General features: G+C 41.8%; 1 protein-coding gene across 2 annotated transcripts in view; it reads right to left on the bottom strand.

Annotated features, from left to right (window-relative positions):
- Window positions 1–5,927: 5,927 nt before the first annotated feature.
- FBLN5 (fibulin 5) overlaps window positions 5,928–14,468 on the bottom strand; it is a 53,295-nt gene continuing 44,754 nt past the window's right edge. For both annotated transcript variants that reach the window (XM_017813806.1, XM_017813807.1), the window contains exon 11: window positions 5,928–13,935. In XM_017813806.1, the coding sequence (XP_017669295.1) occupies window positions 13,774–13,935 (162 nt within the window). In that variant the 3' untranslated portion in view covers window positions 5,928–13,773. The remainder of the gene's footprint in view (window positions 13,936–14,468) is intronic.

Raw genomic sequence — 14,468 nt, 5'->3', positions numbered from 1 at the left:
AATGCCTGCCAGCCCCAAACTAACTGAAGACAAGCAGAGGTTCCAGGGTGGCACTGAGGCACAAGGGTGCTGTTCTGGGCAGGCCATCAGCTTCAGCCTGGAGTGATGAACAGGAGGGACTGCGGGTGCATATTTATGCAGGAGCAAGCGGTTCCATTTCATCCTCAGGAGGCATTTCTTGCTGCTGCTAGTGTGTAGGAATCCAAGATGATGAATCCAATAAATTCAGGAGGAATTATAAACCTTTAGGTACTGTTGACAAAAGGATGAAACAGAGCCAAGGCATGCTGTCCAGTGTTTTCCAATTGCATCCTTTTCTCACCTGGCTTCATTAAGAGCCAGATGCTCTTAATCCGGCACAGGTTTGGGAAGATATTGTCACATCTGCTGGAAAAAGGTAAGGTTAAATGTTATCAGCATGTTGACACCTTCAGATATTTTCTAGAGCCCTTATACCTGCAAGATTGTGAGTACATGGTGCTACCTCAGCTTTAAAATGAGCTTACTCCATGCAAAAGTCAGTTGGAGTATCAAATGTGTCATTTGGATCCAAACAATTCCAGTAGTTTTCTCTTTGTTCCAGTGCTGTAAGCGGTATGTATTTAGTCTTTGTCTGGATCCATACAGTCTGCAGTTTGAAAATTGCATTTTCAGGGTAAAGGATAAGAGAAAGGTAAAACCTTACCTGTTGCTGATTTCAAGAAAGATTCGAAAGATGAGTTTTCTTTAGAGTTCCTGTCTACCTTTCAGTGTAATAGTTGGACTCAGTTCAATAACAATGTTTCAAGTTGTTCCCAAACCTTCATTGTTAGGGGAAAAAAACCCACAACAAAACAGGAAAGACCTGTTTCAGGAAAGGCTGTTGCATCACTGAAAAAGGGCCCATGGAGCACCTGACTCTGAAATGTGATTATTTATTATAAATAATTTCCATGGCGTCACATTAACAAACATAAAAGGTCACGAACTCCTGTATTTGAAGCAAATGTGTTTGACATCTGGGATCTGGCAAAAGTTCCTCCTGTGGGATAGATTGTTTGCGCAGAGCTTTATTGAAGAATAATATTAAGAAGGAATTACGAAATATTAGTGTAACTCAGTAAGAAATTATTATATTTTACAAGCTAGAGACATAATAGATCTCACAAAATTATTTCAGTTCATCTGATTCAAAAGCACATCAAGGAATGCTGTGACCAGCTAGCAATGAAAATCTATGGGGTTTAAGCACTGCAGTTAGAAATGGGCTGGAAGGAAAGGTCCAAATGCAGGCAATGGCTTAAACATAGGTCTGTATTTTTGCTACGCCCCCGCTCTATGAAGTGAGTGAGGAGGGAATTGGCAGGGAGCATTGGTAGTTGGGAAAGCCGAGAGCTGAGTGGGAAGCCAGGCCACCCCTGCGCACCCCCAGCCAAGGAGCTGGGCCCCAGCCCTGGGCATCAGACACCTTCATGGGGCTGGGAATGGGCTGGGGCCAGGCAGGACACCAGGGCTGTGGGGAGCTGGAGACTGACACTCCTACGGTTCATCCTTTCTCCTCACTTACGCAAGTGAAAACCTCATAGGCGCAGCCGTTTCCCTACCTAGGGGATTCTCTCTGAGTGGTTTGTGAAGCCCAGTCTCCCCAGGATATGCTCTCCCACCAGACTGGGATGGTGCCACCTCCTGGGGTGCCTGTGGGATGTCTCCTCAAACACCATTACAGTCTCACTTGCCTGTGACACTGCCTAGAAATGCCTCTTTCAGTGTGGAAGAGGGGATGAGAGGAAGCTCTTCATGTCCTTCCAGTCTCCTCAGGGCCTGGGTACTTGCCTGTGCAAGAAAAGGGCAGAGCAGGCAACCAACTCATGGACAGGACATGTCCAAACACCTGCCTGGCCCCTTCCCTCTCCTCTCTTTTTTGGGACCACAGGACCAGGTACTGCTGCCCTGCCCTGGGTTTTCACACCATCTTCTGTCTGGAGTCTGCTCAGGGCCTCAGAGCTGGCCTGTCTCCTGAAAGCAGACACAGGCCTGCTCGAGGATGAGCAGATGTTCCTCTCCCTGGGAAGCAGGGGCCAGCCAGGTGTCACCCGTGCACAGAGCAAGGTCAGCACACAAAAGGTCCTTCCTGAAAGGGACTGAGTCAAGAAACAGGGCCAACTTTTAAAGCAAAAATAATTTATTGTTTCCAGTTGTAAAAATTCTTTCTTCCTGTCTTCTGTTTTCAGGTAAAGCAAACTTAATTTACCTTGCTGAAAGGGGGTGATGGCAAAAAGCCATTCCAAAACTCACTGCACTTTAAAGCTGGCTGGACCGATAGAGGTGAAGGAGCTGGGAAGAAGATCCATGGAGGCCAGTGACTGATCGCCCGGAGAAGCTGGAATCCTGGGTTCAAAAGGAGAACACACACTGACCTCCAAGCCAGAGCTTTGAGCAAGGAAAGGCAAGGTACTTAAAGCCATTTAAGAAATGACATAACTAGAAACAGAGGTTACTAGCCCACTCTAATTTTAACACTTTAACCCAGATGCAGATTGTTTTGATGTTCCCAGACAAACATGCCAGTATACAGCACTCTTAAGATACATGAAATAAAGGAAAGCCAACCTGCTGCCCACCCTCCCGGCCTTCACTGTGCAGACCTGCCAGCAGCACTGGCTGCTCCTCATCCTTGCACCCAGAATCACTGGGAGGTAAATGTGCTGTAGCCACGACCCTTGCCGATATCACTAGGTATTTTAGGGCAGAAATAAAGATGCAGTCTCACCCCAAAGCAGAGGATTATGCATATTTAACTCATGTTTGGTTATACACAAAAATATTCAGATGGGAGAGAACATAAAGCCCTTCAGACACTGCTCTGCCAAACAGACTGAAGCGGGTTACATCTTGGTACAACTCAATCGTACAACCAAGTTGATGGGTGCAGGTGTCACAAATCAGTGTTTTACCAGGAAGTTTAACAGCTGCAAACTGCAGGTTATTTATTCTCCACAGTATTTTCTTGAGAGATTATTTTCAAGAATCCTGAGTCAGCACTAATAACTGTAGGTACAAATATTTATTTGCAGGACACAGTATCTTTGCTGTGTTATTTGCTGCCTGTACTCCCCAAGCCAAGAAGTTTATGTATGTATGACTAAGGCTGGCCTTCCATGGTGAGCAAATACCCACTTGCCTCAAGTATTTTCAGTTGTCACTATTGCTTTACCTCTTAGCTCCATAAAAACTAGATCATATGGTAGTAAGGAATTCAAGAGTGAAGGGTTAATCATGTCACTGTTGCTCGGAAATTAACTTCACATTAAACCCACATGCATTTGTATCAAAGTGACATAATGAAAAATGTGGTGGGAGATGGAGGATGCAGTCATTCAAGCAAGCAAGGATTTATTAAATTAGTTCTTCAAGATCTTAGAAAACCTAACTGAACATTTCTCAGTCAAAGCTGTGGCTCTTCTCTTTCTTAAACTGATGTGGTGATGCCATGATTTTCATTAGCAAGCGGATGGAGAATGTGTTCCAGTACTGGATTTTAGGCAGCCTTGATGATAATTTTAGAATGGTATGGTGACTGAACTAGGCAAGAGCCTAAGAAAGGAAAATAAAAGAGGCTAAAAAGAGAAAAGCTGGGAATGCAGAAGTGCTGTTAAAGATCAGTAATGGGCTGCCATTCAGGGCAGTCCTTACAAACAGTGGCACAGACTATAAACATTGTTGTGAAAGAGTTGAGGTCACATTTGTCATCCTAATGAGTTACTGGTGTGAGAAAGTGTTCACCTGTATGAAACGGGGAACTGCTGTCTGGCTTCCTGGAACAAACACGTAGGGCTCATTTTTTCCATCCCTGATTTCTCTATGTGCAGGCTGACATCAAGGACAGTTTAACAACATTCAGCAGCACCCACAGGCCTGAGGAGGAAGCAGTGCCACCAAAAACAGAGAGGGAGGAGAAATCAGGAGTTCTGGTACACAGAATACAGCCCATGGAACTTCTCAAGGAAATATGATTCATAGCTTATCCTTAAGGAAGTGCAGCAGGAGGTTAAATCCCTGCAGGGTGTCAGTTTTACAGCCCAGCCAAACCCCATCTCTCCAGCAGCGCAGTCTCCTTTACCAGCTGGCTGGACAGAAGAGAAAGTACAATGTACTTCAGCTTTGTCCAATCTTGTGAGTCTTCTTCGGAGACACCGTGGCCTTATCCACAGAGCTCTTGAGGAAGGGAGAGTCCCTTGGCTGGGAGGATGCTGTCAGAGCAGATTGGTCCTGCATTGTGAAAAGAGCAGTAAAAGTGGAGAGGGTGACACTATTCAGTCCCATGTGCAACCCCATCTAAGACAAACATGGCAGCATGAATAATAAACCTAAAAAGCAGACTGTTAGGAGATAAAGAAGGATAAAGTGGCTCAGGTCCGGAATCTCAGATTAGGCTACTTGAGCTGTATGCCAACAGCAAAGTCAGAGCAACTTTGTTTCCTAAAGTGTCCATTCTCTACCACATTGAGTGAAAAGCCCAGCCCTTCAGTACCTTCAAGGATCAGGCCACTTCTACGAGGGCTCCTCAGTCTGGACTGTAGAACCAGAAGTCTTTAATCATGGGTCGCAGACCAACTTTCTCATTTTCTTTGAGCAGTTCTAGAGAGTTTTTTTCTTCTCCTGAAATTTTGCAGCTCAGCATTCCTGCACTTGGCATCTCCTCTTTCAGTTTGCATGTGTGCCCTTTTCAGTGTCATTTTTTTGAGCATGTGATTCAGAATTAATGTGTTTGCAGTGTAGTGAAGGGAAATGACGTGTCCTCGTGATACTGTAAATGAGCAGCAGCAGTTTCTCTGAGTTCTTATCAGCTTTCTGAGTGGCTTTTAAATCATCACAAGGCCAGTCAATGGTGTATTACCTCCCTCACTTCTGCAGAGAGTTGTTTGAGTGATAGGAATGTGAGAGAGCAACAGTGTGACATAAGTTCGTTCACTTTCTTCAATGCAAACCAGAACCAGTATTGGCTGTCCTTGCAATCTGATGAAACAAGAACATGCCATGTGCAAAACACAAACCCCATTAAGCGTGGGTCATTAAGTATGGTGTGGGTGGAAAAGTCTTTCTTTTACTAAAGTCACAAGATGTGTAGTACAGGTGGGAGTGAGAACTAGCCACTAGTTAATAATTTATATATGAGGAAACCAGTTCAGTCTAAATTATCTTATATGGAGACAGATTTATTCTGCCAAATGTAAACCAAATTCTGGCCATGGCCTCATGATCACCATACCAACTCCTGCTTTTACAGGCTCCAAAGACCCAGGACAACTGGAAAAAGAGAGTGGCACCATGTCAGGCTGGGAGGAGATCTCATCTCCTGGGATCCTCCAGGAACACTTCCAAGGCTGCAGCATGTAGCTTGTACACCCTCCCATACACCCTCCAAATGTATGCTGGATAAAGCATAGCTGGTGGTTGGGGGAACCTGGGCAAGGTAGCCATCCTCACCATCAGAAGCTGTGACCTGCTCCAACCTTCAGTACATTGCAGGAGAAAGAATTGCCTCAGCTATGTCAAATTCCTGGTACAGATAAAGTAGTATCACACACAAAATGTTAATTTGAGCCTTATCATACATAAACCCACCAGGAAATGAAGGTAAAATACACACACGTACCTCCAAGTATGGGCAACTGTACAACGTAAAAACTGTGAAAGAAAATTAGCTTCTTGAGAATTAATTGTATTTTGCTTTGAAATTTTCTCTTCTACAGTCTGTATCTTACTAGAATTTATGACCAATAGATGTACCAGTATCATTGATCCTCATTCAACTTGCTTTGCAAAGAGGTTACATAATTCTGGCATGAATACTTGCAATGATCCTATATGAACACCACTAAACCTGGCAATGATAAAAATAAGCTAGAATTCAATTATAAATTTTGTTAGCAACATATTTACTTTTAAAAAAAGCTTTAAAATAGTCCCTACTGGCATATTCAATGTTCACCAGCTGTAAAATAGTGCAACAATTAAAAGCTCATTTTCTGCTACAAATGAAGTAATGGTTATAGGTTAAAGGGGCAGATGAGGGACATTGAAACCATCCATTTTAAGTTACAGTAAAAACAGTACTCTTCAAAAAAAAAAAACTCCAGAGGATTACAAAATATAACATATTTATTAATCCAGACAGCCTGCAAGTAAGAGTTAGGGAAATGACTGTTTAAGCAGAAAGAGAAGTTCTGTGGAGCATCCTTTGAGCTGGGCAGTGAGTCCTCCTCCTTGCACCTGTACTGGCTGCAAGATAAAGTATTGGTATAACAACAATTATACCTGTGATACTAAATGTTCTATACCTAAAATTGTATTTATAGGTTTCTGGGTCCAGTGCATCTCATTAGGTAATGGACTGACCAGGGCATAATTTTTTTGAAAACTAATGCTGCATTCAAACACATGAATGCCCTTCTATTTTTACTGAAGTGACTGTTACCATTTCCTAAGCAAAGCTGAACTACTTCATACAGCAAGAGAGATTTGTCTCAGAGATCCTGCACATGAGAGCATTCCTTAGTATTTTACATTATCTTGGTGTGTCCTCCCCTTGCCCCTGGCCGTGCCTGCCTCTTTCTTGGCTGGACCATCAAACAGCCATTGTGTCTGTATCATAATAAGGATCAACCCTTGATCCTGCCTTGGGAGACAGTGATGCTGGAGGTCAAGGAGTGAATTTTCCCTTTTCCAGATGTTGTGTGGAATGTCTTAATTTCAGAGCTATTAATAGGCTACATAGACACTTTTCTTTCTAAGGAGATTATCTCCTTTTTAATATTTTGTGTTTCTGGTTGATTATTTTTGCCCATGGCAATGATATCATAACCAAAGCATTGAAGGCTAACTAATCACCAAGCTCTTTTTTATTACCTTTCTGGTTCAATCGTGGTTTTATTGCTCTATAATTCTCTCTTTACATCCATGGGTATGACTTTACACTGCTGTGAACTGAATGCTGTCACACCATCGTCAACTCACACCAAATCAGACTGGGCAATTCTAAGTGAGCACAACCCTGGGGAATGGCAGAGGGATACACTAAAGCTTGCTGCAGGTATTATGTGTGTGGTAGGCAACAGCTTGGTCCTTTTAATTTTGGTTATTTTAAATGTTCCATAGATGTATAAACAGAGTGAGAAATGTCTCTATGGACTTTGTGCCTTCCTCACTGACCTGGGGTGCAGACTTGGGCTAATAGGTATTTCTGGTCACTGCAGGAGCTCAGAGATCTCTGTTGAGCAGCTGCTGTTGTTTTGGAAGAAGTCAATTTTTCTGTCCCTCTGCCCTACTTGAATGGCATCACATGTCAGAATCCAAAGGAGTATTTTTAAATTATGAACTAGAGTCAAGTTTTCTTGGGGATACTGATTTGAATAGCAAATCTATATAATCTTGGTGGGCCTTCTGCCTCTTTGCATTTCACATAATCTACAAAATAAGTTTACTGACCAAAATGTTTCTTAAAACCAGGAATTTCTCATGAATACTGGAGAACTCTGGTCCTGGATTTTCAAATTGTGTTTGCATTATATGTAGGCAGCCAAGAAACACCACATTTTGAGAATTTTTGGCAAACCTAACCTTTGTAGCTATGATTTCACATGTTGGTTGCAGAACATTTGCACCAAGTTGTGGATGAACCATCTCCAGACTAAGGTCTCAGTCTTGGCAAACACATGCATGTGCATTATGCAGAATACTGCAGAATTCCAAGGAAGTTGACATAATCCCCGATAGGTTACAGAGAGGAAAAATTTCTATGAATGATGCATGAGCTGTGACTATGCGAAGGCTTGGGTGTAGCTTCATGTTTTAACAAAAAATGAAGTCAAGTGCCTGGGTTGGCCTTTGAAGAACGGAAGTGAGAAATCATTCATGAAAACACATCAGTGAATGTCTTGAAATACCGGAGGAAATGTTGAAGTGTAAAAGGTTATCTTGGGAAATCTCAAAATACCCAAAGATAGTGCCCAAAGAGAAAGAGATACTGCAATCATACTACTGTTTATTTACTGGAAACAATCTTTCAGCTCTACTGTAAAAATAATACATATCTGCTTACATTTATACCACTGACACTGAGATTTGAGACTTAAAATAAAGCTGGCCTAAATCCAGACCTGATGTGAGGTGTTTAGCGATCACTGACTTCAGCATAGTGACGATCACATTGAATTCTCTATGACTGGGGCCAAATACTGTTTTTGGAAATTGGAAAAGCCTCATCCAAGTTGTGTAAAGCCTAAGAATGTATTGCATAAGCGTGTCCTTATCAGACTTCTTAAAAAGCCTTGAGACTATCAAGCCAACATGATACAGATGCAATTTTGGGATAAAAGTGATTAATCAGGACCTAAAAGAACATCTCTCACTTTCAAAACTGAGGAGTTGTGAGGTTTTTTAAATCCTATTCATGAAGCCAGGCTCTGCCAGCAGACTGGGCAATCCTTTCAACCATTCACAACCAATACTTTGCTGTAAGGATGCCTACCAACATGGCAGTGCCTGCATCTCCACTGAAACACATGAAGAGCTTGTACAGGTAGTGAGTGCAGAAGAACCTGACTGGGAAATAATGGATCTGTCTTGGCTGTGAGAAAAGCAACTGGGGTCAGTCAGACCCTAGGAAAGACAAATAGCCTACAACTGATTTCCAAAAAGCAAACTGAAAAATGTTTAGCAGTGCCATAGAAGTGGAGCTTACTCAGCATGTGGTTGCAGTGCATGACCATAATAAGCTCATTTGTCCAGGACAAACCCCAGAGGGAAAATGAGTGACTTCTGGGTACAGGAAAGGGAATTGAAAGAGGCTGAATATTTCAGGAGTTCTTGGTTGCTGAAGTGTTTTCTAAAGATCCCTTTATTACTCAGATACATTCCTGAATTCCTACATTGAGGTTATTGCATCATTATTTACTTACTGGTGTAAAAGTGTATCTGCCTTGTACCCAAACTCTCCCTCATGTGCTTCACCAGTATTAGTTGAATTACACAGGAGGATCAGTTTGGCCAATGCAAACCACTAGAGGGATCTCAGAAGACAGAGCTAAGAATGGGAATAGGTGAGATTTCCACATCCAGTGTGCACACTTACAAACATCAGTTGTAGTCTGCACTGAAATAGGTGAGGAAAGAGGCTGGGGCAGTGTCACAGACATCCCCACACAAATAACTCTGGACCATTACACTCCATATGACACTGACCCTTCAGCATGTCACATTTCTGGAGCTTTCTGCAGAATCTCGGAAAGTCTAGTTATGACCATCAGCCTCAGGCCTCATGCATGGCACTTGCTTTGGGGTTGAGCTATTCAAAATTGGTTCAAAGACTTAAGCCAACAAAATGTGATGGGTGTAAATCACTTGTTTGCACTCATGTCAGCTAAGAAACAGAATTTGCTTGTGCCATATTGTCTTACAGCTTCCAAATGCAGAGCCACACTACCACTTCTGCAGCTTCTGTAAATTCTCCTTGTATACAGATACATGTGCAGTGCTTTACACAACACACATTGAAGAGTCTAAGGACCCTTGTTATCTTTGCATTGAAGAGCATCAGTCATGCAAATTAACACCAGCTGAGGGGTTTGTCCATCCAGGATGGAGATTTATTTTAACAACAATTCCTGTCAGGCTTGAATAACATTAAGGCATATTTTTATTCCTTCTCTCTCTTTTTTTTTTTAATTAACATCTTTGTGCTATAACATTTCCATTGTGTTCTACTACAGCTACATGCTACGGAAGATATTCAGTAGCATATTCTGTGAATAAGCCAGACTGGAGAACTTGCATGACCACAAACTGTACTGATTATATTGCTCTGCTGGCTCTAGACAGAGAAAAATTAATGTGTAAGTTTTGCTGATGCTGACACTACGTTTATGAGACAAAAAAAAGTTGACTCTTCTAAAAGCTAAGTCAAAAAAAGGTAAATATGAGTACAGGCCCCCAACTGAAAAGGAGAGAACTCTGTGTGAATGGCCCTGGACACTACACTCAGTGGTGGTGGGTGACCAGTCCTCAAAGAAGCTTAGTTATTTTCAACAAAGGTGTTGTAGTCAGAGAATCACCAGTTGAAAAGCGATTCTGTGGGATCCAGCAAACTCTTAGGTGAAATAATGTTTTCTTGTCTGTGTCAAAAAAGTCAATCCTCTAAAAGTATCTCACAGTTAAATAAGCCAGATGATAGGATCCATTCAGCTCTATAACAGTGGATCATTCATCTCTTGCCATTTTTCTCCCTCTGGCACCTAACCCGACTAGCATGAATCACTTGGTTCATTTGTCAGAATAGTTTCTCCTTCGAAATCATGGTGATCTATATCAAAGATTACTGCAATGACTGCTTTCTTTTGCCTTTATTTCCATTATTGCACTGACATTAGGTGCTGTACAAACACACAGTGAGGGGCAGTCTTCCTCATGAGGACCTACATTTAAACAGACATGACAGCTGACAGGCAGGAGAGGCAAAGAGCTGTCCCTTCCCTGCTTGGCCAGGGAGAGCAGAGCCAGAGGGAAGCCACACATACCCAGACCTGGGTCTGTGACCTCATCTGTGTGGCCAGAATACTGTCTTTTAACCATATGGTAAAAATCCTTGTGCTAGAAGACCCTCTGTAGTGGGTTAGAATAAAGAATCATTTTCTGAGCAGACCTGGAATTCTGTTTGCTTTTAGGGAGTCCTGGCCTCAAAGGGCAATGGTCTATTGGAAACAGACCCTTGACTAGGAAATGGAGAGTTTAGATGTTATAAACTGCTACTAATTTATTATTTTGAGATTGGCATATATTTTGGCAAAATTTAAGTTGGCTGGAGTGATAGTGAGTGATGAAAGATGTTATGGCAGTTGAGAAGTTGCTGAATTCCTTTGTTTCCAGACTTTCCACCTTTTTTTTTAAGGCACAGACTGTTTATATAGAAAGTGTAATATTGTTTTATGGGTATTTGCTGGATCCTGCTAAAACCAGGGATTCAAGCTTTTCTCTTTTAACAAAGTGTTTTGTTATGGAATTCCTCTGGGTTTTGATGTTTCTAAATTAGGGTTAAATCAGGTTGGTATGTGGGGGCCATGGGAGAACAGCCCAGAAGTGAGAAACTGTCTGATGTCTAACAGGGTGTGCTTCCTCTCCAGGAGGTGATGTGATGATAGGAAGAAAAGGCCTTCTCAACTGGACATGAAGAAGCCATAACATAGAGGCACAAAGGGGGGCAAAAAGGGGCTTTTAAGCACTAGGAAAATGTAAGAGTTTGACATCTTCAATGCAAGGTCCTGCCTGCCCCTTGTCTGCTCTCTGGTCCACCAGAGCCCGCATGTTTCCCATGTTTTACTTCCATCACCTGGGACACATGAGCACTTTTAGACCAATGGTTATAAACTAGCATTCCTCCTTCCTGATCGTCTCTATTTTTCCCGCCAAGACTCTGGTATTTGATGAGACATGATACACTCAGGAAACAAATTCTTGTTTGTACTATTTCTCTGCCCATTTCCTTTGCATTCATCTCCTCCAAGTCAGCTACTCACAAAACTCATTGGCTTCCTGCCCTCAGCTTGGCCCACTAAACCCTGGAGTCAGACTCCAGCCTTTTTGTTTTTACAGTAAAGGACAGCCTTGTACAGAGCTCTGAGCTGCAGCATCCTGGGATGTCGTAGCAGCCCAGAGAAAACCTTTAAACCATTAAGAATCAGAAGCTGCTCAACTCAGCGTTTTCTTGCTGAGAGCATCAGGGTTTCCTTCAAGCTGAGTACAAGGAAAAAGAGGGGACTCTCTACTACAGCTAGGGAAAAACAATTCCAGACTAACTCACAAAGCTTTCTAGGAACAAAAGGCAATTTTTTGATTATGTCATGCAGTCTGTGTTGTGATAACTTTCCAAGTCTGTATTCTCCCATTTAATACTCCACTTTAATGAAGACATAACATAAAGCTGCTACTCTGCTCCTGCCTCCTTGCATTATAATCTTCATAAACTCCTCCCAAGTAGCACTGAGCACTTCCAGTCCTCAAAAAGACAAAGCAAATGTTATCTTTCCGGCCCTAGCAATGCTGAAGAGCAAATAAGCCAGTAAGAAAAAATGAAGCAAAAGAGCTGTGTTAGACAAATTTAAGAACAAGGCATAGGGATCCTCATCCCAACTAAAATAAAAGACCAAAATGCCAATGGCTTCAACAAGCATTATACCTTCAAACTATACAATTTTTATTTTTTTTTTCAAACTACTAAACATATATAGAGATTTGGCTTAGCACTGAGAGGCCTCAGCTGGAATACTTTTAACAGTTTTGGGCACTGTGCTTCAAGAAAGATGTGAACCAACTGGAGAGAATCCAAATGAGAGCAAAAAGAATGATCAAAGGTCCAGAAAATGTGATGTATGAGGAAAGACCAAAAGAATTGGGTTTGTTTAGACTAGAGAAGAACAATCTGAGAGGAGACATGACAACAGTCTTCAGACACGTTAAAGACTGCTGCAAAGGGGAAGATAAACTGTTCTCTATTTCTACTGGAAGTAGACTAAAAAGCAACAGATTACAGTACTGGAGATTCAGATTGGACTTTAGGAGAAATTTTATATTGGTTACAGCAGTTATACCTGAGAAAACAATGCCTATGTAAACTGTGGGATCCCATTGTTTGAGATGGGGTTATTGCTGCTTTGTGGTAGAAGCATGAATGATAAAGGTCCTAGTCCTTTTCAGCTTGTTTTCCCCAGTGTTAGGAATGTAGGAGAGACAGTGCAGGTGAAAAGAACAATTCATTTTTTCTGAAGGAATTTGGACATGTCTGACCTGAGTACTCTTTGAACAGGAGATTAGTTGCAGCCGTAACTACAGAGATGGTATTACTACCTTGTAACCATTAGAAACTGTTTGCAACTGTCACACTTAGGGAAAAATAAAATTCTGATTCTTATCTGCTCTGAAGTCCCTACTTATTCTGGAAATTATTCTGGCAGTGGAAGCCTGTGTCAAAGATCTTGAGTACAAATAAGTATACAATCCTAAATGTTGTGAAACACACCATCCAGTGATAGATTTCTCTAAACTCTGTTATATAGAAAGATTTAATATAGGAAGGAACCCAAACATGTGACACTTTGTAAGAAAGTAAAAGATTACATAGTACAACATGTATTTTGGAATGAATTTACAATGAATTTTAACTATAAAATAGAATCAAAGAAAAAACAGGTGAAACTAAGACAAATGCAGGGTGAATTGAGACAAAGGGCCTGACTGATAATTCCAGAGATAATTGGGAATGCAAGTTAGGACTTCGGAGATCCCTTGTTTTCATAGGTGGGGATTTTGTTTCTGTTTCTGCTTGTTTGTCTGCTTTCCGTTTATAATGAAAAAAAATTAAAAAAAATGCAAGATTGCAAAAGCCAGCTTTTTCCTCAGTTTCTTTGGTGCTTTTTGCTAAGCAGCCTTGGAGCTACAGAGGTTCACAGTCTTTCACATAGACTTATGCCCTAGAAGTGTTTACAGCTAAAAGAAGAGTCCTTAAAATACATGACCACATAGAGAATCACATGAGATCTGCTGAAAATACATCTTCAGATGTCTGCATCCTGGTAGGGACTGTGCATGAAGAGGCCTCCCTGCTCAGACAGGCATAGGTCACCGGGTCTGTAGAAATAGTGATTTGGTTTGGAGCTGCTATATGTACTGGCTTTTGAGGAGAGAGTTCTGCAGAGGAGGAACTGTCTCTTTTGGTTTAATGTTTCCAGGGCACAAACTCAAGGTTTAGAAGGAGTACTGTGATACGAATATCCTCAGCCGGATGACAGAGCTTCCTCTGAAGTTGATGACAGTGTTAACAGTGATCATTTCCAAGTCCAACTCAACAGTACGGGGCCCCTTCACAGGGCGGGTCATCACCAGAGTAGCACTGATCGGTCCCGTTTGCTGTGCACAAAACAAGAGAAAGCAGGTGAGATTGCCAAAGCCAGCTCTTGAAAACTACTCTCTCACTATGGTCTTCAAGCAGCCAAAATACGTGTTTTCTGTTGCATTGTTTGTAACCGCTGCAACTGATAGGACAGAGCTTTATTTCAGCATTTGGCTCCTTTTCAGGGTTTTATATGAACTATCACCTTCTACAGTTTGTAAAGCCTTTAAGAGCCCTGCACATAAAAAGTGCTATTGAACACAGACACTTGCTATTGCCCAAATGGAAAAAGATGAAAACATGGATTTAGGGTATAAACAAGTAGTGTCACCTTTTTGTTTGTTTGTCTGTTTTTGTGAGATACTCTTTAGTTTGATGTAAAGGACAGTGTTACTGTGAAGCAGCGAACACTGAGAAGGGGTTATGTTAACAGAGCTTGGAGAACAGACATTCCCATGTGAACAGGGTCCAGGCTTGTGGTACATTGTGTATGTTAATGGCACAAACCTCACACTCCAAAGAGAGCTTTGAATATGTGACAGCACTTCAG

This window comes from Lepidothrix coronata, unplaced genomic scaffold (genome assembly GCF_001604755.1).
Source record: "Lepidothrix coronata isolate B3197 unplaced genomic scaffold, Lepidothrix_coronata-1.0 Scaffold43, whole genome shotgun sequence".
Taxonomy (NCBI): domain Eukaryota; kingdom Metazoa; phylum Chordata; class Aves; order Passeriformes; family Pipridae; genus Lepidothrix; species Lepidothrix coronata.
The sequence above is the reverse complement of the archived record's forward strand: the minus strand, read 5'-3'. Positions and strand labels throughout refer to the sequence as shown.